Source organism: Cryptotermes secundus, unplaced genomic scaffold (genome assembly GCF_002891405.2).
Source record: "Cryptotermes secundus unplaced genomic scaffold, Csec_1.0 scaffold201, whole genome shotgun sequence".
NCBI lineage: Eukaryota > Metazoa > Arthropoda > Insecta > Blattodea > Kalotermitidae > Cryptotermes > Cryptotermes secundus.
The window spans coordinates 369,749-394,090 of record NW_019723300.1 but is presented as its reverse complement, the minus strand read 5'-3'; the positions used below and the strand labels follow the sequence as shown (position 1 = coordinate 394,090).

The following is a 24,342-nucleotide window of genomic DNA, read 5'->3' as shown; positions in this document are numbered from 1 at the left end:
GTGTGTGTGTGTGTGTGTGTGTGTATGGCAGTAAACTGGTTTCCGAATCCATTGTCACGGAAATATTAGAGAGCCATTACCAAGAACCTTCTCAGGTCTACCTCAACCTGACATTTGTTATCGAAGTCGCGTCTGGTGTCCTTCATCGCTAAATGCACAGAAAGCCAAGAGATATTCAAGAAGCCGACAGAAGGGGCTGGAAAATTTAATATGCAACGCAGCAAAGCTCAGATCCCTTCCATACTTCAGCCACACAGAGGAACCAGGAACAATTAAAAAAGAAATCAAATAAGAATTATAATTTTCAAGGATATGGCGCCATGACAGATGTTTACCGACGTACGGGAAGTACATACAAACTGCTCACCTCTATCTCTACCGGTTACTTTGCTTGACTTACTCTTCGATCCTGGAGATGAAGGCGTATAGATTCGTTGCTAAGCGATGACTCATAAACAGCGCTCGTTGCTAGGTAACGCCTATAACATACAAGAACGCAAAAATAAAACTGTTTTATGCAACTCGTTTCATGGCAACGGATCGGTAAACCCACCTACAACAATGGAGATGTTGTTGAAGGCGGTGTTTTCTTTTTAGTCCGTGCAAATTGGTTGTAAGGGAGCTTATTGGGGGCGATCCAGTTAGATGAAAGTTGAAGGTCCGGCTATGAAGAAAAGAGTTTGTTGCAAGAGTAGGGCTATGAAAAAACTTCTTGCGTGCTGCAGTTACACTAAGACTGGTATAATTATTGTATTAAAATCCGTTGCCAGGATACGGCTAGTGAAGACTGATAAGATTTCGAGTGTGTTAGGAATTTGTAAAGTGTGTAGATCAACGATAGTTTTGTCAATAAACCCAGTATCCAATCAACAGCCCGTCCATCGTCACACCCCCAAAACGTGACCATACTCCTCTGAAACGTCGGTGAGTTTCAGCCGAAACACATAGCGCCATATCTCAGAAGAGAGAACTCTTCATAGTCATCGCTGTGGGAACCTCCGATCCGAAACAGACGGAACGAGAACTATGGGAAAAAGAGAGGAGGTTGAGCTTGGCCAGTCGAGTGGTTGTGTGAGATGCCGGGTTCTCACGGCAGTGACTGTGAAGTTTGCTGTCTTCTGGGACGTGAAGACACGTCCTTTGGCAGACGCAGGAAAGTGTGTCCTCCGTCTTTAGGTAGAGAATGGAAGCAGCATGGTTCTCCGAAACGTCAGAAAAATTGTACCAGACAACATTCAATCCCCCCCCACAAACTATTCATAAAGAGGCATTAAGCAAAGGGACAACTTTCATCCATTCATCAGTGGTTCTATGGCCCTTTCTTGGGCCCTGGCCTCTTCTTCAGTTTCGTAATCTTTTTTACATAGACGGCAGGACTCCTTGGATGGGGGATCAGCTCATCGCAAGGCCGTTATCTACATACAGGATAAGACAAATACAGATTAAACGTACATACAAACATCCATGCCTTGAGCGGAATTCGAAAGCACGATCACAGATTTCGAAGGGCAGAAGACAGTTCATGCCTTAACCCACGCGTTCTCTATTTATAGGATTTCCGGCCTCTAAGGTCTAGTGGTCAGAGTTCCTGGCTATAGATCCAGACGTCCCGGGTTCGATTCCTCGCACTATCAGATTTTCTGAGAAGTAGTGGGTCTGGAACGGGGTTCACTCAGCCTCGTGAGGACAATTGAGGAGCTATTTCAATGAAATAGCGGCTCTGGTCTAGAAGACCGAAATTAACGGCCTTGGAGATCCGTTGCGCTGACAACGCAACATCCTCTATCCGCAAAAGTTTGCACCAACTTCGCCGACAAGCGGCGGTCGCTCGGTCGGTATAGTTCACTTGCGGACTACAGGCCACAGAGTTTCTTTTTTCTTGAAGTATCTTGTCTGAAGAGAAAAGAGCGCGTAAGATACAATTCCGAGAGTTCTATTTTTACAAGATTTACAATGAAGGAAGATGAAGAGGTATATGAAGGTTGGACAGGGGGAAGATAAAATATGATAGGAACAGATTATTACGGAGTGCTTGGTGTAGGTGGGAGGGTAATATTATAGTGGATCTTACAAAGAATGCGAGGAATTTATGTTCTAATATGATTGTGTGAACCAAAACCTAATTTTAAATATATGACCTGCCTCCGAGCGTAAAGCGCTTTGTTCAAAGATTACAAGGCGCAAAGCACAGATGGTTTCTCATTTCACTCACTTCACATATAACAAAGACAGTTCTCCAGCATCACCACAACGAGATGCTTAATTTGCATGCCACGGATCACCCAACGTACTTCGTGGTCAGTGAATAAGATATGCATATTCTGAGCTGACACTTCAAACTAATTACCTATTATCCAGCATCGACCTTGGTACTTGAACGGGTATCATTAAAGTTAAGTAATGTTTTATGTGTCAGAAGAGTAAAGTCGTGCTTTAGTAGAAAGACAAATAAACGGAAAACACATGAAAAAAAAAGTGTATGTAAACTTTACGATGATGAAGCTTTAAAAATCTGTTTAGAATGCACGAGAAATCGTGCAAGATATAAAATTAACACCTATCTCTTTCTCCCATACGTCCGTCTGCTGGAAACAAAAAACACGCGTTACAAGTTTGTCTCTTTGTGTGTATGGATATATGGACTCATCCGATTTCATGAGAACATCCGGCCAGCCATGGAAATATCTCGCTAAACTCTGAAAGTGATGGATGAGCAAATTCACTCTAGCAGAATGACCTTGAACTGCTATTAATTATACTTCTGAAAGCACGAAACTCTCGCTGGATGATATCGGCTCGTCATTACGGAAATAATCTTTAATTAAAGCTCCTGGGATTCAAGGAATCTTCGCTGGAAACGCATTGTTCGAAGATGTGACTGAAGATGTAAGAGGGACAGTGATTAATTTCAGTGTCTTCTCGTAATAATGTGTGGCCTGTTATTACCGTAGAAGAGCGAATATAATGTGACCCAGAATACAAGATGATTCACTTTTCTTCGAATGATAAAACCAGAAAATGAAGTCCTTTCTGATAAAATTGGTTATGTTACTTAGTTCTGAAGCTTGTATGGAAATAGAAGTAAAAATATACTGTAGCGTGTAGACCCGTTACTAGGTAGCGACACAAGGCAACGGGTACATGCGAAACAACAGAGGAACTGTTGGAAACGGTGTTCTCTGCGCGGTCCGTGCCGATATATAACCGTAACGGGTTCAGAAGTCAGTTGAAAGTCAGTCTGTGAAGAGAAGAGTAGAAGGGCAGTGTGAGATGGCTGCTAGCCTGGAAGATACTCAACTGGAGCAAGAGTTCAGAGTCATGGAATATTAGCCAGTGGACAACGAAACGAGTGCGGAAGCTGAAGAATCTTTACTGTTAGAAACCGTTACCAGGAAATGACTAGTGGAGAGTGTAGCAGAGTGAAAATATTAGAGTGTGCAACGGTGAATTACATGGGTTATGGTCAATAAATCAAGTCGCCAATACAAACACCGTTTATATTCATTCAATCGCGTGACATTATTAGGAAACGATGCATTAAAAATGTAATGCCTTCATTGTAATTCGAGGTACGTTTACAAATAAGAATCCGGGATAGCGTAGTAGGTATAGCGATTGCCTGAGGGTTGCACGACCGAGGGGTCGGAGTTCGATCCCGGTAGGGTCAAGAATTTTCTCTTCTACATATAATCCAGACCGGCTCTAGGACCAGCCAGCCTCCTATCCAATGGATACCGGAGGCTGTTTCCCTGTGGGTAAAGCGGCCGGCGAGTGAAGCTGACCGCTCACCTCCAACTAGTGCCGAGGTCAATAAAATGTGGATCTATACATCCACTCACCCAAAGACGAGTCGAAAGCGTTACAACTGCCCCAACGTGTAGACTGCAGATAGTTACGACCGTTTCCGAAATAAAATATGTCTCCCATTTTCAGAGCAGATAAGGAAGCTGGAAGTGGAAGAGATTGATTCTAATTCAGGATAAGCGGACCACAACCGGAGCTGTATGCGGACCAATAGGAGACGGCAGCATTGACAAGGACAGATATACCGGGGGCCGTTATAGGAGGACAGACGTGGAGAATGAAGCAGCTAGGACAGGAGGCGCGTAGTTGAGGACGAACAGGAGTAGAAACAAAATATATATAAATAAAATAATTTGACTGAGTGAGGTAAAATAATAAAGTAATATAAAATATTAAAAACAAGCGAGACGGTACAGTATAACGTGGACTACAAGCGCTTCCATATTCTCTGCAGTATATTATCTTCCTGTATCAGCAACTGTGTGTGTTCCACATTGTTGCTCAGATGTGCACATTAATATCAATACAATCCGTTTGTTCAAGCAAACTCCGAGTCCAAGAAGTGCCTATACTGAATTGTGAGACATAAACGCACCTCGCAAGAATATTAATCGTTAAATGGTTTTAATGCAAAATATTTTTTACAAGTATAGTTCGAAATATTTTAAAAACCATTCAGGAAAAGAGGGAGGAACGCAGACTGTGAGAACAGGGCGTTGAGGAGAATATTTGGACCGAAGAGAGATGAAGTGACAGGAGGTTGGAGGAGACTACATAATGAGGAGCTTCATAACTTGTACTCTTTTCCAAGTATAATTAGAATGATCATGTTAAGGAGGATGATGTGGGCAGGGCATGTAGCACGAATGGGGAGACATTGGACATTGGTGGGAAAGCCAGAAGGAAAGAGACCACTGGGAAGACCAAGGAGTAAGTCGGTGGACAATATTTAAATGGATCATAGAGAGATAGGACGAGACTGGATTGATCTGGCTCAGGATAGGGACCAGTGGAGGGCTCTTGGGAACGCGGTACTGTACCTTTGGTTTCCATAAAATGCTGGGAAATTCTTGAGTAGCTGCACAACTGGCGGCTTCTCAAGAAGGGCTCGGCTCCATGAGTGAGTGATTCAGGCAAAGAACAAGTTGGTTCAATCGGTAAAGTTTCACACTTTTATTCTGTAAATGTCCGGTTCGAATCTCGGCAGAAACACCTTCTGTTGTTTCTTCGTCGTGTACTTCATTTCTTCCAAGCAAATTGAGGGGCAGTGCCTTTAATTAAGTCACCTCTTCTTCCCTCTACACCCCTTCACACACTTATTCGTATCTTCCAGTTACGTATAGTACATAAGGACGAGGTGGCTGGAGCATTTTCACTTTCCCTTCCGAATCGCCTGTTTGCAAAATCAGTCTTCAGAGCCCTCTTTTCGCTAACCCTGTTGTCATGTCTCATTCGATAGCAACCAGCCCCTGTGTTTCATCCACTGTTTCTCCTCTCACTCACTGCCCACGGCTAGACCATAAGACCCTGAAAATGGCTACTGATATGGTCTCCGAAACTTTTTAAAAACACTCGATATTCTATGTGGTTCTAAACCCGAAGTCACACAAACAAACAAACAAACCATTCAGGCACTGAACCAAACATTAACTCGGGGTCTAATTCAAAATGAAATTGGCAACGGTTAGCCAATCCTGATTTATTTCAATACCCAAGTCCATCCATTACGCTAACCATGTTACGTCACATTTCGTGTAGGCAACCTTTCGGAAATTGTCTCAGCCTCCTAGAACACTGGGCCATTGGTTCGAATCCCACTCGAGGCACGGATGCCTGTTCATTCTGTTTGTGCTGTCCTGTGTGTAGGTAGTGGTCTTGTAGCGGGCTGATCCCCAATTAAAGGAGTCCTACAGTCTATCAATACGACTACGAAACTGAATAAAGCGGGTCAGGGCCCAACAAAGGGCTGTAGAGCCACTGATGAATGAATAAATGAAATCTCACGTAAAGAAAATCTTGTAAATAGTTGGAACACCGAAAATATGGTGAAAATATAATCTAGTAACGTTCTAATGATAACGTAACGGCCTACGTCACTGACAATGACGGAACTTTGTTCCAACAGCAGATGGAGTATAGTTCTGTGAATTCGTTATGTGTGGCCGATCGGGTAAGAAGCAAAGATAAACTTATCTTCATTGGTTGCTTCCTGTTGTCTGTTTCAGTTATATATATATATATATATATATATATAGGAATTATGTCTACCCTCAACACAACAAATACTCAGTTGTAATTCCGATCTTCATTCCTGCTACATGTTTCGGCCGTACAAGACAATTATCAGGCAGTCAATAAGTTCGTGGAATGGCCGCAAAGCGTCGTGCGGGAATTTCCTGCCAATATGTTTCAGCAGTGTTTTCGGCAGCTATATCAACGTTGGTAGACTTGCATAGCGGCCAACGGCAATTACTTTGAGGGCCGATGTGGATCTGTGTAAGTGTATGTGAATACCTTGCAATAAAATGCGATAAAACCACAGTCCACGAACTTAATGACCGTACCGCGTATATAGGAATACGTACAGCTATTGAACTACCGATATGGGTCCATATCAACGCAACGCGTCTATTATATATTAACATAAAACTTTTTCCTCAAGTTGGTGTTACAATTGAAGTAGAAGATACAAAATAAGATAAAAGATAAATATAAAAGGTATACCATATATCAAAATTTATAATGTGTTTAATATATTATAAAATATTAAAAATATATTAAAGAAAAATTTTAGTATGGTAGGTTAAGGATGTGTATGCCAACTTAAATACTAAAGTTCCAATGCTACGGTGTAGAAATTGGGCACGTTATCCTGCGTTTAATTAACTCAGCACTATGCCATAAAGTCATAAAGTGGGTGGAGTTACAGCTCCACCCTCCTTGAACTCGGCACTAGATACGATGCAGTATGAACCGCGCCTGAAATGATATCACTGACAATCTATACGTGACTGAATGGCGGTATGCGTCTAACGTTAAGAGCTGCACTTTATTTCTATAGGGAAATACATGCATAAAAAGGTAAAGCTGTGTCTGAAACAGGCCAAGGAGGCCCATACGGTTATGAGACGTCGAGGTTCCAACATTTTCTAGAAAACAGGCTCACAGTTGGCGGTAAGGTTGTCAGCCTTACGCGCCGGCCGCCCTTTAGCCCCCATAAAGATTCCTGGTACTCATTTCTGTTAAAGGCTGAGTCGACCCCAGGGCCATAATGACTCTGTAAGGATTAGGCAAACTGAAAAAATCCAGCGACTTATTCGGGAATCGAACCCGCGACCTTCCGGCTTGTAGCAGAGTGCCTTAATCAACTGCACTACCGTGAGCCAAATATAAATAATATTAATATTATAAGTAGTTAGATCATGGTACGAGGAAGAGTCAGTAAAGAGGTCACAAATGGATATAAAACGTAAAATATATGATATCCGAACCCGAAAAAAATATTTATTTCTCGACATACCAACATTGATAGTTGTCCCATTGCTTTACTAGTGCGTCGAAACCCGCAGGATAGAAATCCTTTGACTGTTGTCTGAGCCACTTCCGCACCTCCGTCTCAACCTCTTCACCATCAGCGAAACATATGCCGTGTTTCTGGACCCAGTTCTGAACAGCTTTATGCGACAAACACTTCCTACCGTAAACAGGAAACATTTCTTTATGAATCTCTTTTGCCCCCCACCCACACACACAAATAAACGCACAACAGCACACTGCTCTTCGGTAGTACACATCTTAAGCACGGTCGCCATTTTGACTACTGAAACCAACCTCTGAAAATGCGCATGTGCGTCTTCTACATACAATGTCACGAAGCAGGACTGTACTGCTACCTAGTGATACAGATAGAAAACATATTACGTCCATTGCACCTGTTTTACATCCATTTGTGACCTCTTTACTCATTCTCCCTTATATGACTTGGATGCCTGAACTGATCACCATGAAACCATCTCACCGGCGTACTTAACAAATCCCTGTCGTCAGCAGTACCAACACTACTGCCTCTCAAAATGTAGTATCAAATACTCAATTTGAAGTGAAATGAAGTTTGACGATTTGTTCTCTGCAGAAATTTGGTTTTGTTAAGTGAAAATTAATTTTTGCTGCTCTATTGTTCATTTCGCGGCCATTACTTGCCAGTAATGTGGACATGGTATGCACCTAAGTAAATCAAATTCTTTTGAGAACTAAGAAACCAATTAATATTTTCGCCACAGTCTCTGGAAATTTCGTCTCATTAATTATGAGGATGTTTCGGGAAAGTTCATCTGGCTTTAACTAAGGGGGAGAAAGGACGGAATTTCTCGTGTCCTGAGGCTTGTGCTGGCCCTGATTTAGGCTGTGCACAAAAGATACACGTGCCGGAAGATAAAAGAAAGATGATCATCCACAAACGTTCGCTGACCTAGCGAAGGTCTCCATATCTAGACCTTGAAATAGAGGTCATTAATGGATTTCTCATGTTTCTGGACCAGCGGGGCACAACAAATGTGTTAGTCACCGGCGAGTAGACAATTACGTAAGAGAAAGGCCAGCTGGAACGATTAGTTTGAAAATGGAACATGTTCAATGGGAGAAATGCGGACATGTTCCCTTCTTCACCGAACCGAATCAATTACTCGTAAACTAAAGGATCCTAAACAAAAGTAATGCAATATACACGCTTCACACTTTCCGCCTTCTGATCAAGAATAAAGAGAACCTGACGTCACAACTAGCGTCCATCGTTTGAAACTTCAATGCCGTATCGTAGCTATGTCGCAGTACCGCTGCATTATAATGAGATTTCACACTTGCATAACTGGTCTCTCCCTTTATCGCAAAAACCGAGCAGGTTAGTATGGAGGTAACGTTCTCGGCTCGTCTTAGTTTGAATTTCGGACGAAACGTCGGCCATATCGATAGAATGTTAGTGGCTTGCTTGAGTTCCTCAGGTAACTGCCTAGGCAGTAGCTTCATCAGGCCACGACAACTTTATAATTCTTCCAAACATTCGATGCTCCGATCGAGTTCAGAGGACGAAAATAAATAAATAAATAAAGATTATAGAAAATCCGAAAATTCTTAATTAATCGAAATATATAATAATGTACGTTTATCTTAAGTTCTAAAGGTTTCAAATTTTTTAAAAGTGTAAGGTTTTAAAATTTTCCAAAATTTTCGAAATTTAAAAAAAAAGGAAAATATTACAAAAAAACAAAAGTCTAGAACTTCCGAGAATATTCCAAAATTGTTTATGAATTACAATTTTGAAAATTTAAGCTTTTGAAAGTTTCTAAATTTCAAAATTGAACAACTGTTCGAAAAAACAAAAAAAAAAAAAAACTTGTTCTAAATTTCAAACATTGGAGGAAGAATTTCTTGAACAGTTGGAGAAGCCTATTATGGTATAAATTTATAAAAAGGGCGATAAAACTGACTAGTAATTACTGCAGATATGACTGCTATCAACTTCGTAAAAATGTTATCCTATATCTTTCTCACAAGATTAAGTTCATATGTAGATGAAATTGTTGGGGACCGTCAGTGTGCGTTTCGACATAACATATCAAATAATGATTAGATCTTTCCGTTCGTCAGATACTGGAGAAAAAATGGGAGTACAATGAAACAGTACATCAGCTATTGGTAGACTTCAAGAACGTCTATGATTCAGTTAGGAGGGAAGTATTGTACAATATTCTGATAGAATTTGGGGTACCCACGAAACTAGTTACGCTGATTAAAATGTGTTTAAACAAAACGTACCGCAAAGTAGGTAAACATTTGTCTGATAGATTTCCTATTCAGAATGGCCTAAAACAAGGAGATACTTTGTCGCCATAGCTTTTTGACTTTGCTTCAGAAAATGCCGTTAGGAATGTCCAGGAAAATCAGGTGGGGCTGAAATTAAATGGGATACGTCAGCTGTTGGTCTATGCTGATGATGTGAATCTACTGGGTGATAATGTAGATACCACAAAGAGAAGCACACAATCTTTAATTGACGCAAGTGAAGAGGTTGGTCTAGAAGTAAACACAGAGAAAACTAAGTACATGTTAGGCCGCGCCATAGCTCAAGCGGTTAGTCGCTGGCTTCCCACAGCGGCGGTCCGGGTTCGATCCCGGGTCTGGTCAAGTGGGATTTGTGGTGGACAAAGTGGCGCTGGGGTAGGGTTTCTCCGATTACTTCGGTTTCCCCTGCCAATCTTCATTCCACCAATTGCTCCACAATCACCCTCACCTATCATCTGGAGCTGGTACAATAGGCCAGAAGTGGCCGCAGTACAAGGGAATTAGTCCCACCCCACTAGCAGTAATAAAAAATATATGTTGCTATCTCGTCACCAAAATGCAGGGCAAAATCATGATATAACGACAGGTAAAAGTAGTCAGATGTTTCAACCAGTCCCAACTCAATTCAACTCAACCTAACCTAATCTAACCTAACCTAACACGTTTGTAAGCAGAAAGCAAAGCACTTTACTTACTTGTCTGGCTACTCTTTCGCCTCTGGAAATGGAGACAACATGTTCCTACTGAAACGTCGGGAAACATCTACCAGATTACACGGTCCCAGTCCCGGAAGACATTCAGCATCGTTAAGAACCTCAGATCTAGAAGACAAATGAACATAATTTAACATGTGTTTATGAAATTCTGATTCACTCTATAGGCTATGTTTGTTTTTCCATCTCCAGAGAGAAGTTCCCAATGGCAAGGAGTATGATGAAACGTTTAATGAGCAAATAAAACTAATTCTGTTGACTCGGAACAAACATTTATCTGCAGAACACCTGGCGCTATGATATGGGTCGCCATTTGAAAACGATTCCCTTGCTGGATCATTAGGCAGAGAAGTAATATACACGGACATATGAACCTTGTGCCATTACTCACACTCGAGCCCACGAGATCTCATATTGTCAAGGTGAACAGAGCAAGATCTGGACGGATACTCTTTAAGAATATTTATTAAGAGTGCTGAAGAATAGGAATATTCGGAGACATGATGGACATACGTGTACGGTCAAGGTTGGTGTACACCAGGATCTCTGTGTGGAATATAAATATGCTCGCTTCTTAGAGCAGGGCATCATTTCTTGCTCCTTCTTTAGCACCATCCTCTCATCATGGTAGCAGCAAAGATTGTAAGTCTTAAGGCGCATTTATCCAGTTTTTATTTGTACTATTCACTAATAGTTAGAAATATATATTAGCTGTAAGTAAGTAAAGCTAACCCTGTACCAGGCAGTGAAGGCCGATAGGGTTGTGAGACGTCGAGGCTCCCACATTTTCTAGACAATCGGTTCACAAATGGTGGTGAGGTTGTCAGCCTTACGCGCCGGCCGCCCTTTACCCCCAGGAATATTCATGATACTCATTTCTGTTAGAGGCTGAGTCGACCCTACGGCCATAGTGCAGCTGGAAGGATTATGTAAATTGAAAAGAATTCACCTCATATGGATTCGATACCGCGACCTTCCGGCTTGTAGCATAGTGCCTCAACCAACCACGCTACCGTGTAAATTTATATCTTAGCGCCTACAGATGGATTACAATGGGTAACGGGGGCACTTTCTCGGGGGTAAAGCGGCCGGGGCGTGAAACTGACCATTCAGCTCCAATCAGTGCCGTGGTCATGAAAATGTGGAACTATACATCCACTCCCCACGTATGTCTTCATGCCGTAGTGCTTAATTAGTTAAGCACAGGGATAACTTTACCTTTTTACCTGCAGATGGTTTACGCTGTCTGGTACATATTCATACATCCATCCTGCCTCGCGTTATTTCTCTGGTTCAGATGTAGGGACCAGCTCCAACAATCTGGCCCACAGGATTAGGGTCTTTCCTGAGAGCGGAAGCAGAATTCAGCCCTCGAAACGTTTTATATCAAAACAGGACGATGTATGAAAAGTGTACATATTTACAGTCAGAAACTAAATATCACACAAGTATGACAGTTTCAAGGTATATGAGGTACATAAGCACAAATAGCGGCTGCGCGGTCTGAGGCACGAACCATCTTCGTCAGCTTGAAAACTGGGATCGTGAGTTCGAATCCCACTCAAGGCATGGATGTCTGTGTGAATTTATTCTGTGTGTAGGTAGCGGCCTTGCGACGGTCTGATCCCCCGTCTAAGGAGTCCTACCGACTGTGTATTGATTAAGAAACTGAAAAATCGGCCAAGGTCCAGAAGGGTTGTAGAGCCATACATAAACGTTAAAGGTAAATCTGTCGCTTTGCTTAAGTAATTAAGCGTTACGTCATGAAGGTTTATGGGAGAGTGGATGTAGAGATCCACATTCTTTTGGCCGCAGTACTAGTTGGAGATTATTGGTCAGCTTCATGCTCCGGTAGCTTTACTCCCGACGAAAAAGCCCCCTGGTACCCATTCGATAGGAGGCTGACTGGCCCTAGAGCCGGTCTGGATTATACGGAGAAAAGAAAATTCTTGTCCCTACCGGGACTCGAACTCCGACTCCTAAGACGTCCAGGCCGTAGCCAGTCGCTATACCGACTGCACTAACCCGGTGCAGAGCCATACATAGATAATTTACTCCACTTTACGAAGATCATTATCAGGTAGTTAATCGATAACACAAAGTATTGCAAATTACAGATGACAAAACAATTCCGTCAGTGTGACTGTTGAAGCTTTCACTACTTCACTACTTCACTACTAGGGTACTAAGAAGTGAAGTAGTAAAAGCTTCAACAGTCACACTGGACGGAATTATTTTGTCATTTGTAACATTGTTAGTGTGACGGACCAGAATGAAACAAAGAAAAAAAAAGTATTGCAGAGATTGGAAGTGCCTTGTAATGGCTAATTATATGTTATATGACGTTGGTTCCATCACAGAATCTACTGGGGAATACTATTGTTATCGAGAGGTGGCAGCACATACAGAGTAACCAAGATAAATAAAGACTCAAAATATTCCACAATTCCGTATGTAAATCGCACCAGAAAGATGAATGTGTAATAAGCTATACAACAACACTGTATCGACTGCAGCTATTGTTTTTTTCCTTGGCGCTACAGCCCCAGTGGGCCTAGGCCTACCTCCATTCGGTAGGACTCCTTGGGCGGGTGATCAGCTCGTCGCAAGGCCTCTACCTGTACACAAACACAGAAAAACGCACACACACAAATTAACATTCATGCCCTGAGTGGCATTCGAACCCACGAACCCGGTTTCCAAGCGAGCGAAGACAGTGCATGCCTTAGACCGCTGGGCTACCGTGACCGGCGCAGCTACTGTTTAGCGGGCTCGAATTCCTTTTCCTCTTCGGGTGCAAGACGCGAGACGAGATTCGCTTTCGATATACTTGAAATATCTGGAAAGAAAGCGATAGTGGCTTTTCGGGGCACTATCTCGGAGCTCACTTGTAAGAACTGAGGAAGACCATGAACATCCTCCTACAGGAGAGTTGGTTCGCTAGACGAAATTCCAACCGCTCACACAAGGAACAGTAGTAAAAAATAAGAATTCTTCAGTCGACGTGTTCGATTAATGGAAATAAACTAATGTATTAAAACAAGGAACGTGTCTTCTAGGTTGTGAAGCCGTGTAGTTTGGCCAGAATCCGACGTTTCGGAGGAACATATCGGCTTAAGCTCTGCTTACCTCCTGTCTCTGCTGCTTTCTGGCTTGGCTTAATTCTTTACCCTGAAGACGGAGGCGATATTTCCCTTGAAATGTCTGGCCCTCTCCGAACATGTTTCGGCCATTAAATAACTATCATGGGGTGGACATACACATAACATTTCACGTATCCTGCGAAGCAGCTTAATTTACTAACCTCTGTATATACCGCTAAAGTGATAATTATGTAAGTTTCAAGATCTGAAACATTATATTGATTTTTTTTATTTTGTGTGATTTTGTACGTATATTCACCTGATAATACTCGTCTAGTGACCCAAACAGCCGGTCACAGTAGCCGCGCGGTCTAAGGCATGAAATGTCTTCGTTCGCTCGGGTGCTGGAATCGCGGGTTCGAATCCCATTGAAGGCATGGATGTTTGGTGTGTGTATGAGTTTATTCTGTTTGTGTTGTCCTGTGCTTAGGTAGCGGCCTTGCGGCGGTCTGATCACTCGTTCAAGGAGTCCTACCGTCTGTACAAAAAATGATTACGGAACTAAATAATAGACCTGGGCCCTGAACGGACTGGAAGAGACATTGAAAAAAAGAAGTGACCCAAACAAGTCATGAACTTATGAGATCTGTAGAAATAAAGCATGTGTATATTATACAATGCCGGTCACGGTAGCCGAGCGGGCTAAGGCATGCACTGTCTACGCTCGCTCGGAAGCCGGGTTCGTGGGTTCGAATCCCACTCAGGGCATGGATGTTTAGTTTGTATGTGTGGGGTTTTCTGTGTTTGTGTATAGGTAGAGGCCTTGCGATGAGCTGATCACCCGCCCAAGGAGGCCTACCGTATGTGTAAGATCTAGAAAAACCAAAGTAAAAGGAGTTCATGGAGGTAGGCCTAGGCCCACTGGGGCTGTAATGCCAAGGAAAAAAAATACTGTACAATAGGAGCTGGGGTAGCGTAGTCAGTACAGCGACTGGCTACGGGCTGGACGACCTAGAGGTCGGAGTTCGAGTCCCGGTAGGGACAAGAATTTTCTTCTGTCCACGTGGTCCAGACAGGTTCTGAATTCCACTCAACCTCATAACCAGTGGGTACCGGGGGCTCTTTCCCCGCGGGTAAAGCGGCTGGGACGTGAAGCTGACCACTCACCTTCAGCCAGTGCCGAGGCGAAAAAATGTGGATCTATATATCCACACTCCCCCATACGCCTTCACGGCACAGTGTTTAATTAGTTAAACACAGAGAGAACTTTACCTTACCTTAAACATTATGCAGTATCTATTAAACAGTTCCATACTCATTTAACTCCAGGAACCGGTAAAACACGCCATTTCAAGTCTGCATTAATAGGAGACCCACTCTCGACCAACTCCTACAACAAACACAAGAAATAATTGACTCCATACAGCTGGATTCTTCTTGAGAAACCGCCAGTTGCTCATCCACTCAAGAATTTCCCAACATTTGACGGAACCCAGAAGTTTCATCACCGTGTTCACAAGATTCCTCCGCTGGTCCCTATCCTCAACCAGATAAATTCAATCCATACCACCTTATCCTATTTCTCGAAGATCCATTTTAATATTATCAACCCACCTACGTTTTGGTCTTAATAGCAGTCTCTTTCCTTATGGTTTTTCCACTAAAAATTCTACATGGATTCCTCCCTTCCCCATGCGTGCTACACGGTCTGCTAATCTCATCATCCTTGACTTACTCTCCTTATAGAGTATAAATTAAGAAGCTCCTCGCTATGCAGTTTCAACGCTCGATTATTGAAAAACTGAAGCCGGTATTTTGGACACAGGTTGTTAGGAATAAGTGGATTCGAAACAACTAACCACGGAGCGATCTTGTACCAGAGAAACAGCCTGTCAGTTGCTCCATGGTCTCCCTTTAATGTTCCAGTTCGTCCCTTTGTGCGCACTTCTGGCCGCCGCAGTCCTGAATTCCGCAAATGCCCTCAGCTATCAACCCCAAGGTCAAGAGAAAGATTTACGGCAGGACCTGGCCCCGGGCCAGGGCCACGGTCAAGGTCAAGGCGATGATGTTTCCGGGGGTGGCCGTCAAGGTAGTTTCGGACAACAAGGAAGTTCTGGTCGTGGCGCTGGAGGCTTCCGATCTGGCGCCGCCGAAGGAAGAAGCTACGGGGGTTCCCAGTATGGCGGCCAGCCAGGAGGAGAAGACGCAAGTCGATACAATTTCCGGATCTACACGGAGCCTGAATATTACGGATATGAATCCAAGTTCCCTGGGGGGAAAGCCATGTTCAAGTCTTACCGCTCGGCTTCTCGCTCTTCTGAGTCTGGACTTGGTGAGTGCATCTCAACAAAGTTTTGCACAAATCAGAGCAGGGATAGCTCAGTCGATATAGGGACGGGAAACGCTATGGATTGCCTGGGTTCGATTCCCGGCAGAGGCAAGATTTTTCGCTTCACCAAGAGCTTTGGGGTCCACCCAGTATCCCATCCAGTGGGTACCGCGAGCTCTTTCTCTGGGCTTAAATTGGCCAGAGCTTGAAATTGACCACTGACCTCTATCCAGTGCCGAGGTCAAAAATGGTGGAGTTTTACCTCCACTCTACTATATATCTTAATGGCACGGCGCTTAATTAATTAAGCACAGGGACAACTTCACCTCTTTTCTTACTCTATTTGTTAGCCTCAGCACATTTGAATTCCACAAAATTCGTAAATATAACTGTAAAACCTTCCTAAAGAGCAGGTAACTTCGTAAAGATAGTTGTGCCTGTTCTTAATTAAGCACCATGTTATGAAAACGTATGGAGGAATGGAGGTATAGCTCTACCCATTCTTAACCACTAGACGGAAGTTATCAGGTTCACATCCTAGCCCCATTAAGCCTGGGAAAAAAGGACCCTGTATCCATTGGTTATGAGGTTGGGTGGGCCTTAGATCCGTTCTGGATGCTGTAGAGAAGAGAAAATTCTTTTGGGGAAGACCTCTATATATGTAAAAGTAAAGTTGTCCCTGTGCTTAACTAATTAAGCACTGATCCATGTAGACGTATGGGGGAGTGGATGAATAGACCCACATTTGCTTGACCTCGGCACTAGTTGGAAATGAAAGGTCAGCTTCATGCCCCGGCCGTTTTTCCTCTAGTACCCACTGCATAGGAGGCTGGGTGGGCTCCAGAGCCAGTTGAACGATTTAGAGAAGAGAGATTTCTTGAACCTACCAGGACTCGAACTCCGACCCGTCGGTCGTCCAGCCCGTAGCCAGTCTCTAAGTGATTCTAATTTTGAGGCCATAATTATGGATTTAACGTTCTCACGACAGTGCCAATGTAGAGTAATATATTCTAGGATATGACGCTGCGTTGTGTTAGAATATTACGGATTTTCGGAAGCTGCTGGTTGCTATCTTGTCTTAGTCTTAGGAGTCCTACATTTTCTTCCTCAGAGAAGTCAGTGAACTATCGAACTACATGGAATGCAATATCAGAAGACAGTACCAATCATGAACCTATTATACAGAGTGGCCCGGGAGGAAAGGTCAATATTCTGGAATGTCATAGTATCGGTCATTCCAAGTAAAAAAGTGTATATGTACATGTACCTTATTCCGAACGGTTTCCCAGTTAGGGATATTTCACTGTAGAGTTCCAAAACTGTTGATAAGAAAGATATATTACGTACTGTTTCTGATACAGGTATTTATTGTTCAAGTGACAAGTTGGTACAGTTTGCCTAGTGTAATACACTTGCGAAAATTCTACGTCAACATCAATGCACTTTGCAACTCGTGTGAGGACATGGCTTGTTGCTCGTCTGTACAGTGTACATTGTACTGTACAGGGAAATAGCTCTATCTCGGTGCAACTCGTGTGAGGACATGGCGTGTTGTTCGTCTGTGCAGTGTACGGTGTACTGTACAGGGAAATAGCCCTATCTCGGTGCAACTCCTGTGAGAACATGGCGTGTTGCTCGTCTGTACAGTGTACTGTGTACTGTACAGCGAAATAGCTCTATCTCGGTGCAACTCGTGTGAGGACATGGCGTGTTGTTCGTCTGTACAGTGTACAGTGAACTGTACAGTGAAATAGCTGTATCTCGGAAACCGTTCGGAATAGGACACATGTACATATACACTTTTTTGCTTACAATGACCGATGCTATGACCTCCCAGAATACTGATCTTTCCTGCTGGGACATTCTGTATATGGAGCCAGATAAATATAAGAAATTTTTAATTAGCAATGACGTAAGACTCTTTTAATCTGTTCATACTGCAGGTCGCCAGGGTCCTCAGAGCGAATATGGTGCCACAGGTAGGAGCGCCAAATCGTATGACAATTTTGGATCATCCGGTGGACAGCAGCCCCAGTACTGAGACCTTCAGATGACAACTTCACTGCATGATTAGTGGACCATATCTCTTACTGTAATAGGCTATAGTACAGTATAGTATATTTCAAGGTTGTCCAAATAGCAGTAGGCGGGTAACATGCAACCCACCAGGTTGGTTTTATGCAAGCCTCAGGAGTAAACTTCAGTCTTCCAAAGATTATGTCAACACTTTCTTTTAAAAAATGGTGGTGGGGTCATATCAAATGAAAACTTTATGAAAGGTCTTTACTAAATATTCCGTGTAACTGTATAACTGATTACACGATACCTAAAATATTACGGAATTTGTGGAATTCCGTTACGGTATACATTATGAAAATAATCTGACAAATTTTAAGTAGCTGGTTTCTTAACCTTTCAAGCCTGTAGCCAATGAGTACTACCAACATTTCGTAACTTGTGCTTAACTCTCAAAAGCCCAGTGGTTTCCATTTGTACCATCTGCCTTATTACTAAAACACTACATTCTACACACAGAGTGTATCTGCATGTTCCGTTTGGTTCTCACAATAAACAGCATTAACCGGTTGGGCTTTGTAGCGGAGACGTAATGTGTTTCCTGTGAGTTACGAACGAATTCTTACATAGTATTCAGGAGAAACTCAATCTTTAAAGGTCTAAAAATTAGTTCGATGTTGGGGACACGCTACTAATGTTATAATATGTACATTCTCAGCCATGCAGTCTGGATGTTGTTGTTCTGTAGGGGATGAATCTGTTTCCTACTTAATTTTAACTTGATATTACCGGGAACAGAGTTAAGTATGCCTGTTCTTGTAAAGGAGAAAGCTTAGTCCACGGCGTTGAAATTAATAAAGTTCAGAGTGGATCTTTTCTCTGCATTGTCAGAAGCAAATTCATAATTTCTTTTCTAATCTTAGCACGTAGAATTACACGATACAAAACTTCAGTTATATTCAGATTTGTTTGCCACATAGGTCCAATTCATTTTCCTGTGCTTGTAGTTTATAAATATTGATCACTGTAAAGCTGACATTTTTATCGATATATTGGAAAGAATATGTATCTGGTGTGACCCCTGAGTTATGTGAAGTTAGACAGCCCCGGTATAGTTACTCAGCAACTATGTACAATGTATATTATGCTTGTGTCGTACGGTTCTTATAAATAAAAGCGCACACGTAGAATTTGCAAATTTTCATGTGTACTTTTATGAAACTCCTAACCTCACTCATGATGTTAAGTATGAGAGGATTGCAAGTAGCCTAAGAAGACGGCGTACGTAAACTCCAGCCAATGAGAAGGTCTTTAGTGACAATTAGTCCGTAAAATTCAACAACAGAATGTATGAATTGTATTCTGTTCCTGGGTTATTTAACGACGCTTTTAAATTGCTGAGATTATTACGTTGCTAATAACGTCATGCATGATCACAGTGACTGCGCAGTCTAAGGCACGAGCTCTCTTCCCTCTCTCTAACTCTGGGATCGTGAGTTCCAATCGCACTCAAGACATGGATGTCTGTATGAGTTTATGCTGTTTGCGTTGTCCTGTGTGTAGGAGACACACAGGAGACGGGCTGATCCCCAGTCCAATGAGTCCTACCGTCTGTGTAAAAAAGATTACGAAACTGAAGAAGAGGCCAGGGCCCAACAAAGGGCTCTAGAGCCATTGATGAATAAATGAATGGAAATGAACAATGAGATGATTGAGAAACTGGAAAATATGTAGAAAGAAGATATCCTGACGTAATTTAAAAACTATCACAGCATTTATCTGCAGGGAATGATGAAAACCACGAAAAAATATGTCAGGATAGGAGGCCTGAGGATTGTGTTTGAACCCAGGACCTCAAATTCGACAATGATATTTAGTAAAACATAAGGCCGCGCCACAGCTCAAGCGGTTAGTCGCTGCCTTCCCACCGCGGCGGCCACGGTTCGATCTCGGGTCTGGTCAAGTGGGATTTGTGGTGGACAAAGTGACGCTGCGGCGGGTTTTTTCCGAGTACTTCGGTTACCCCTGACAATTTTCATTCCACCAAATTCTCCATCATCATAATCACCCGGGGCAGGTACAATAGGCCAATCAGTGGCCGCCGTGCCGAAAGATGCGTTATGGCAATATTGGCATAATTAAGTGCAAGAAGAGTATTCTCTTTTCGGATGTGACACCGTATAACCTGGTAGAAATTTATAGACTTTTCGTAGATGGCTGAAGGTTCCCAGAGTGGTCAGAGAGTAAAATGTTGCCATGGGTCCCTTGGGGCTCTGAACCAAGAATCATGCTGGCGAGGGCCAGCAGAAATTTAGCAGTCAGTCAGAAGTTTCGGAACAATGTATTACCTCCATCTTCTGGGTCAAACAATAAGCTCTGCTTTCTGTTTCCTTCTTGCTAGTTACTTGCTTTGCTTAATCTTTGGCTCTGAATGTCAAGTTAGTACGAAACAATAATAAACGCCTACCAGACTACACAGCCTCATATCCCAGAGGACAGTTCTGTTTAAGTACGGGTATACATGTATATTAAGCGGCAAATTCATAGAATATCGCTGACACAACGATCAGAACGAAGTCGGGTTGAATGCTGTGCAACTGATTTGCATTGAATTCGGATTTCGCAAATAGAGGTTTCTTAATGCCAGCTGTTAATGGCGTCTGAAAACCAGATTTCACTCTTATTTTCGCTGCAGCGTTTAATAACACAGTTTTGCTGGTCTGAACTTTTCTTTTTGTAGTGTACTCTCGTTTTCAGCGCGTGACTTAGAAAGTGGAGAGGGGGGGGATTAGGAATAGGACAGAGTTGTCCAAGTGTGAACCTCAGCTCGTGCGTGCAATCAGTGTAAGGAGCCCCCCTCCCCCCACCCTGGGCACAGAAACACCGCGAACTAGGAACAATTAACACATTACACTTCATTCCTAATCACTTTCATCCACGAAGGAATGCAATCACTTTATGTATGGAATTAGTTCAACCACCGTACATAATCACTAGGATATACGGAAGCTGTATCCCTTTATATGTATACTGTGGCTCGCGACCCATATATGGGTCGAGGAAACCAGACAGTTGTCAGACCATTTCCTTTACAAATTTATGAAACATAAAAATCCGCTGTGTAGAAGGATTATACCCAAACTCCTGTGCCCTTCAATACCCAAATGTTGGCAGCTACTCGACTGTAGTCCACCCCTACTATAATTTTAATGCACGTACATTAGCTCAGTCCGTACAGCGACGAGATACAGGCCCGATGGCCGGGGTTTGATTTCCGGCAGGGGCAAGAGACTTTTCTCTGCGGCATTCACATTGCCTCTGGTGTTCACCCAGCCTCCTATTCGGTGAGTACTGAGGGATATTTCCAGGGGTTAAAGCGGTCGAGGCGTGAAACTGATCACTCGTCTTCATCTAGCGTCGAGGTTAAGAATTGTGGAGCTATACCTCCACTCCCCCAGGGGGAAGTGGACTGATATATAGTCAGGTTACCTATACGAGGTACGACATACCACGGTTTGTAGAGTGCACAGACTTCCTCTGTCTGTACATTTGTATGTAACGTTTGGGGTGACATTAACTGCATATTGATATCATCCGATCTCAAACTTATTCGACGGTATAATCGTCAGAAATGACAACGTCTTTGAAGAGCTAAACCATAAAACTATTTCCCTGTACACATTTATTCGCCGGCCAGGGCAGCCGAGCGGTCTAAGGCATGCAATGTATTCGCACGCTCGGAAGCCTGGATCGTGGGTTGGAATCCCACTCAGGGCATGGAAGTTCAGCGTTCGTGCACGTTTTTCTGTTTGTGTACAGGTAGAGGCCTTGCGACCAGCCGATCACCCGTCCAAGGAGTCCTACCGAATGTGTAAGATCTAGAAAAACCGAAGTGGACGGAGAAGTTCATGGAGGTAGGCAACGGCCTAAATGTGGGCTGTAGCGCCAATACAAATTTATTCATGGGTTCTTTAACGACAATGTCAGTAACTCAGAGAATACAGAACAGTGTGATCGAACTTGAACTTGAAAGGATGTTAAGGAAAACTACTGTAGCATAATTAAAGATACGATCCAAGAATTTTCGTGGAAAGACTGATGAAAACCACGAAAACCTCAGTCAGGAATGTAGATGCTTGGCCGGGATTCGAAACATGCACCTCCAGAATATAAGCTGGAACTTCTACCGCTTGAGTCAACTCGCGCGTTGTTTCCTGTAAACCTCTAATGTGGCGTGCCCTCTAGAAAGCCAGAATATCTGAGCGGACGTCCATTGCTAGACAACGGCTTTGTTAACACATGTTTCCGAGACATCGCATACAGAGACGTCCATTGCTACAAAACGGCTCAGTAGCTATGTTTCCCATTCAACAAGGAATAGTGAATACCTCGTTGCTTAGGCGGCAATTGTAAACACGTAAACGCTACAACGCGTACATTGGCAGACGCTACCACGGGAATGAAGTCCAGAGCTACTGTAGTTCCCGCTGCAACGAATACCCTTCAAGAAGGTGTTTTCTGGTCCGTCCGACTGTGGAAGATAAGAGACAAAACGGAAGACCAGGTCAGAATATAGAAGACAGACCCGTCCTCTAGTCAGAGAGGGCGCCGCACAAAAACAAGAACGCAACTGTCAAACAGTAATAAGTATCTGGTCATGATCCCCAGAGGGGACTCGACACTAAGACTTATTGACTGGCTGACCGTCAGTTGAAATGTGACTTAGACTTTGACTTTGACAGATCAGAATGCAGATCAAAAAGACCAGATCGGATTTAAGATCAGAGAAGACCAGATCACTGATCAGATCAGAGACGATTGGCTAGTCAGGTCGCATCGCCTGCAAGACGCTAATTCAGAGTGACTGTAATTGTGACCCTAAAGGAGTTATCCAACAAACAGCTCCGTCTAATCCGGAATCCACAATTATTTGTCACGAAACCCCGGACACGTGACAATATTAATTCTACTGGTGCACACAATCTCGCATGTCCCCCCGATATCTGCTCAGATTGGAATGTCTCTTGTTACATAACACGTACCGGGGCCCTGTGGTGGTACGCGTAATTGTTTTTGCTCTCCTTTATCACATAAAAGGTTTACATGGCAAGTGACCTGAAGGCTATTAGTATCAGCTACAATTTTAGTAAATATACAACGTGAAAATATCTACCGTTGCGACAGTTCTAATGTCCGTACAATAGTTTCAATAAGACGTGAATTTCACACACGATATAAATTGCCTTCAAGATATGGGAACAGTAGCAGTGACACGGCGTACACACAGCAGTCACCATGTCAGCCATTATTCAGGTAATATCACGTTATTTTCAATTTTATCCTTCAAACTGGAACTGTTTTTCGGGTTCTTCAAGTCAGCCCAATAACTCACATTCCTACGTATTTTCTATTTAGATTTATGAATTCCTTTCAACCGATCAAGTAATACCGGAATGTACAGTTGTAATTNCGGGGGGGGGGGAGGGGGGAGGGGGGGGGGGGGGGGCGGGGGGTGGGGGGGGGGGGGGGAGGGGGGGGGGGGGGGGGGGGGGGGGGGGGGGGGGGGGAGGCAGAAGCCGTCGCCCTGGGCCGTCCACAAAACAGAAATGGAATCAACAGTATTTATTGAAATATTTGCTTCTCTAAAGCCATGGAATGTTAATTTGTACTTTCAGTTATAATAAGAAATAACAACAAGAAACACTATCATAAGCTGCGCTTGTTACTGACAGGGACCTCCACATTTTGATTGCCCCAAGGTGACCCTCGCAAATGTAAATCCTGCTCTGCGTATACCCCTATGTAAGAATACAATTTACAAGTTCAAAATTAAGGTGATGTTTAAAATATAAAACTTTACTGTCAACTAACAAATTTAACTTATATCCGGGACGAAACCTTGCTTAACCTAAGTCCCTCGCTGAAATACTATAAAGACTTACAAAACACAGAAGTGCACGCGGTAACGTAGTTGGTTCAGGCACTATGATACAAGCCACAAGGTCGCGGGTTCAATTACTGATGAGGTCACTGGATATTTCAATTTAGCTAATCCTTCCAGCCGCACGATAAACCTGGGGTCGACTCAGCCTCTAACAGAAATGAGTATCAGGAATCTTCCTGGGGGTAAAGGGCGGCCGGCGCGTAAGGTTGACAACCTCACCGCCATCTGTGAGCCGTGTAGAAAACGTGGGAGCCTCGACGTCTCACAACCCTATGGGCCTCTACGGCCTGTTACAGGGATAGCTTTACATTTACTAACATAAATATTTCCAATTGACCACTCATAAGCATATTTAAATGTTATATAACACCAACAAATTTACTATTAGAATAATATTTAATATTAGTCCGCCTCTGAAGCTGATACAGCTCTGTTAAACAATCAACAAGACAACTTCATTATTAACCATTTTATTATATGCGTACTGACGTTGCCAATGAGAATAAGCGATGCAGATAAATTTGTCTCTGTGCTTAATTAAGCACAAAGCTAAAAGAGGTGAGATACCCCACAGCCAATCTGGATAATGTGTAAAAAAAACTCTTGGCTCTGTCG

General features: G+C 43.1%; 1 protein-coding gene across 1 annotated transcript; it reads left to right on the top strand.

Moving 5' to 3' along the window:
* The first annotated feature begins 10,902 nt into the window (after nt 1–10,902).
* Nucleotides 10,903–18,981, top strand: LOC111861691 (glycine-rich cell wall structural protein 1.8-like). The gene is made up of 3 exons (XM_023846467.1): nt 10,903–10,997; nt 15,365–15,770; nt 17,711–18,981. Exons 1-3 carry the CDS (start codon nt 10,980–10,982, stop codon nt 17,806–17,808), a joined length of 522 nt encoding a protein of 173 aa, XP_023702235.1. The 5' UTR covers nt 10,903–10,979; the 3' UTR covers nt 17,809–18,981.
* The last annotated feature ends 5,361 nt before the right edge of the window (nt 18,982–24,342 follow it).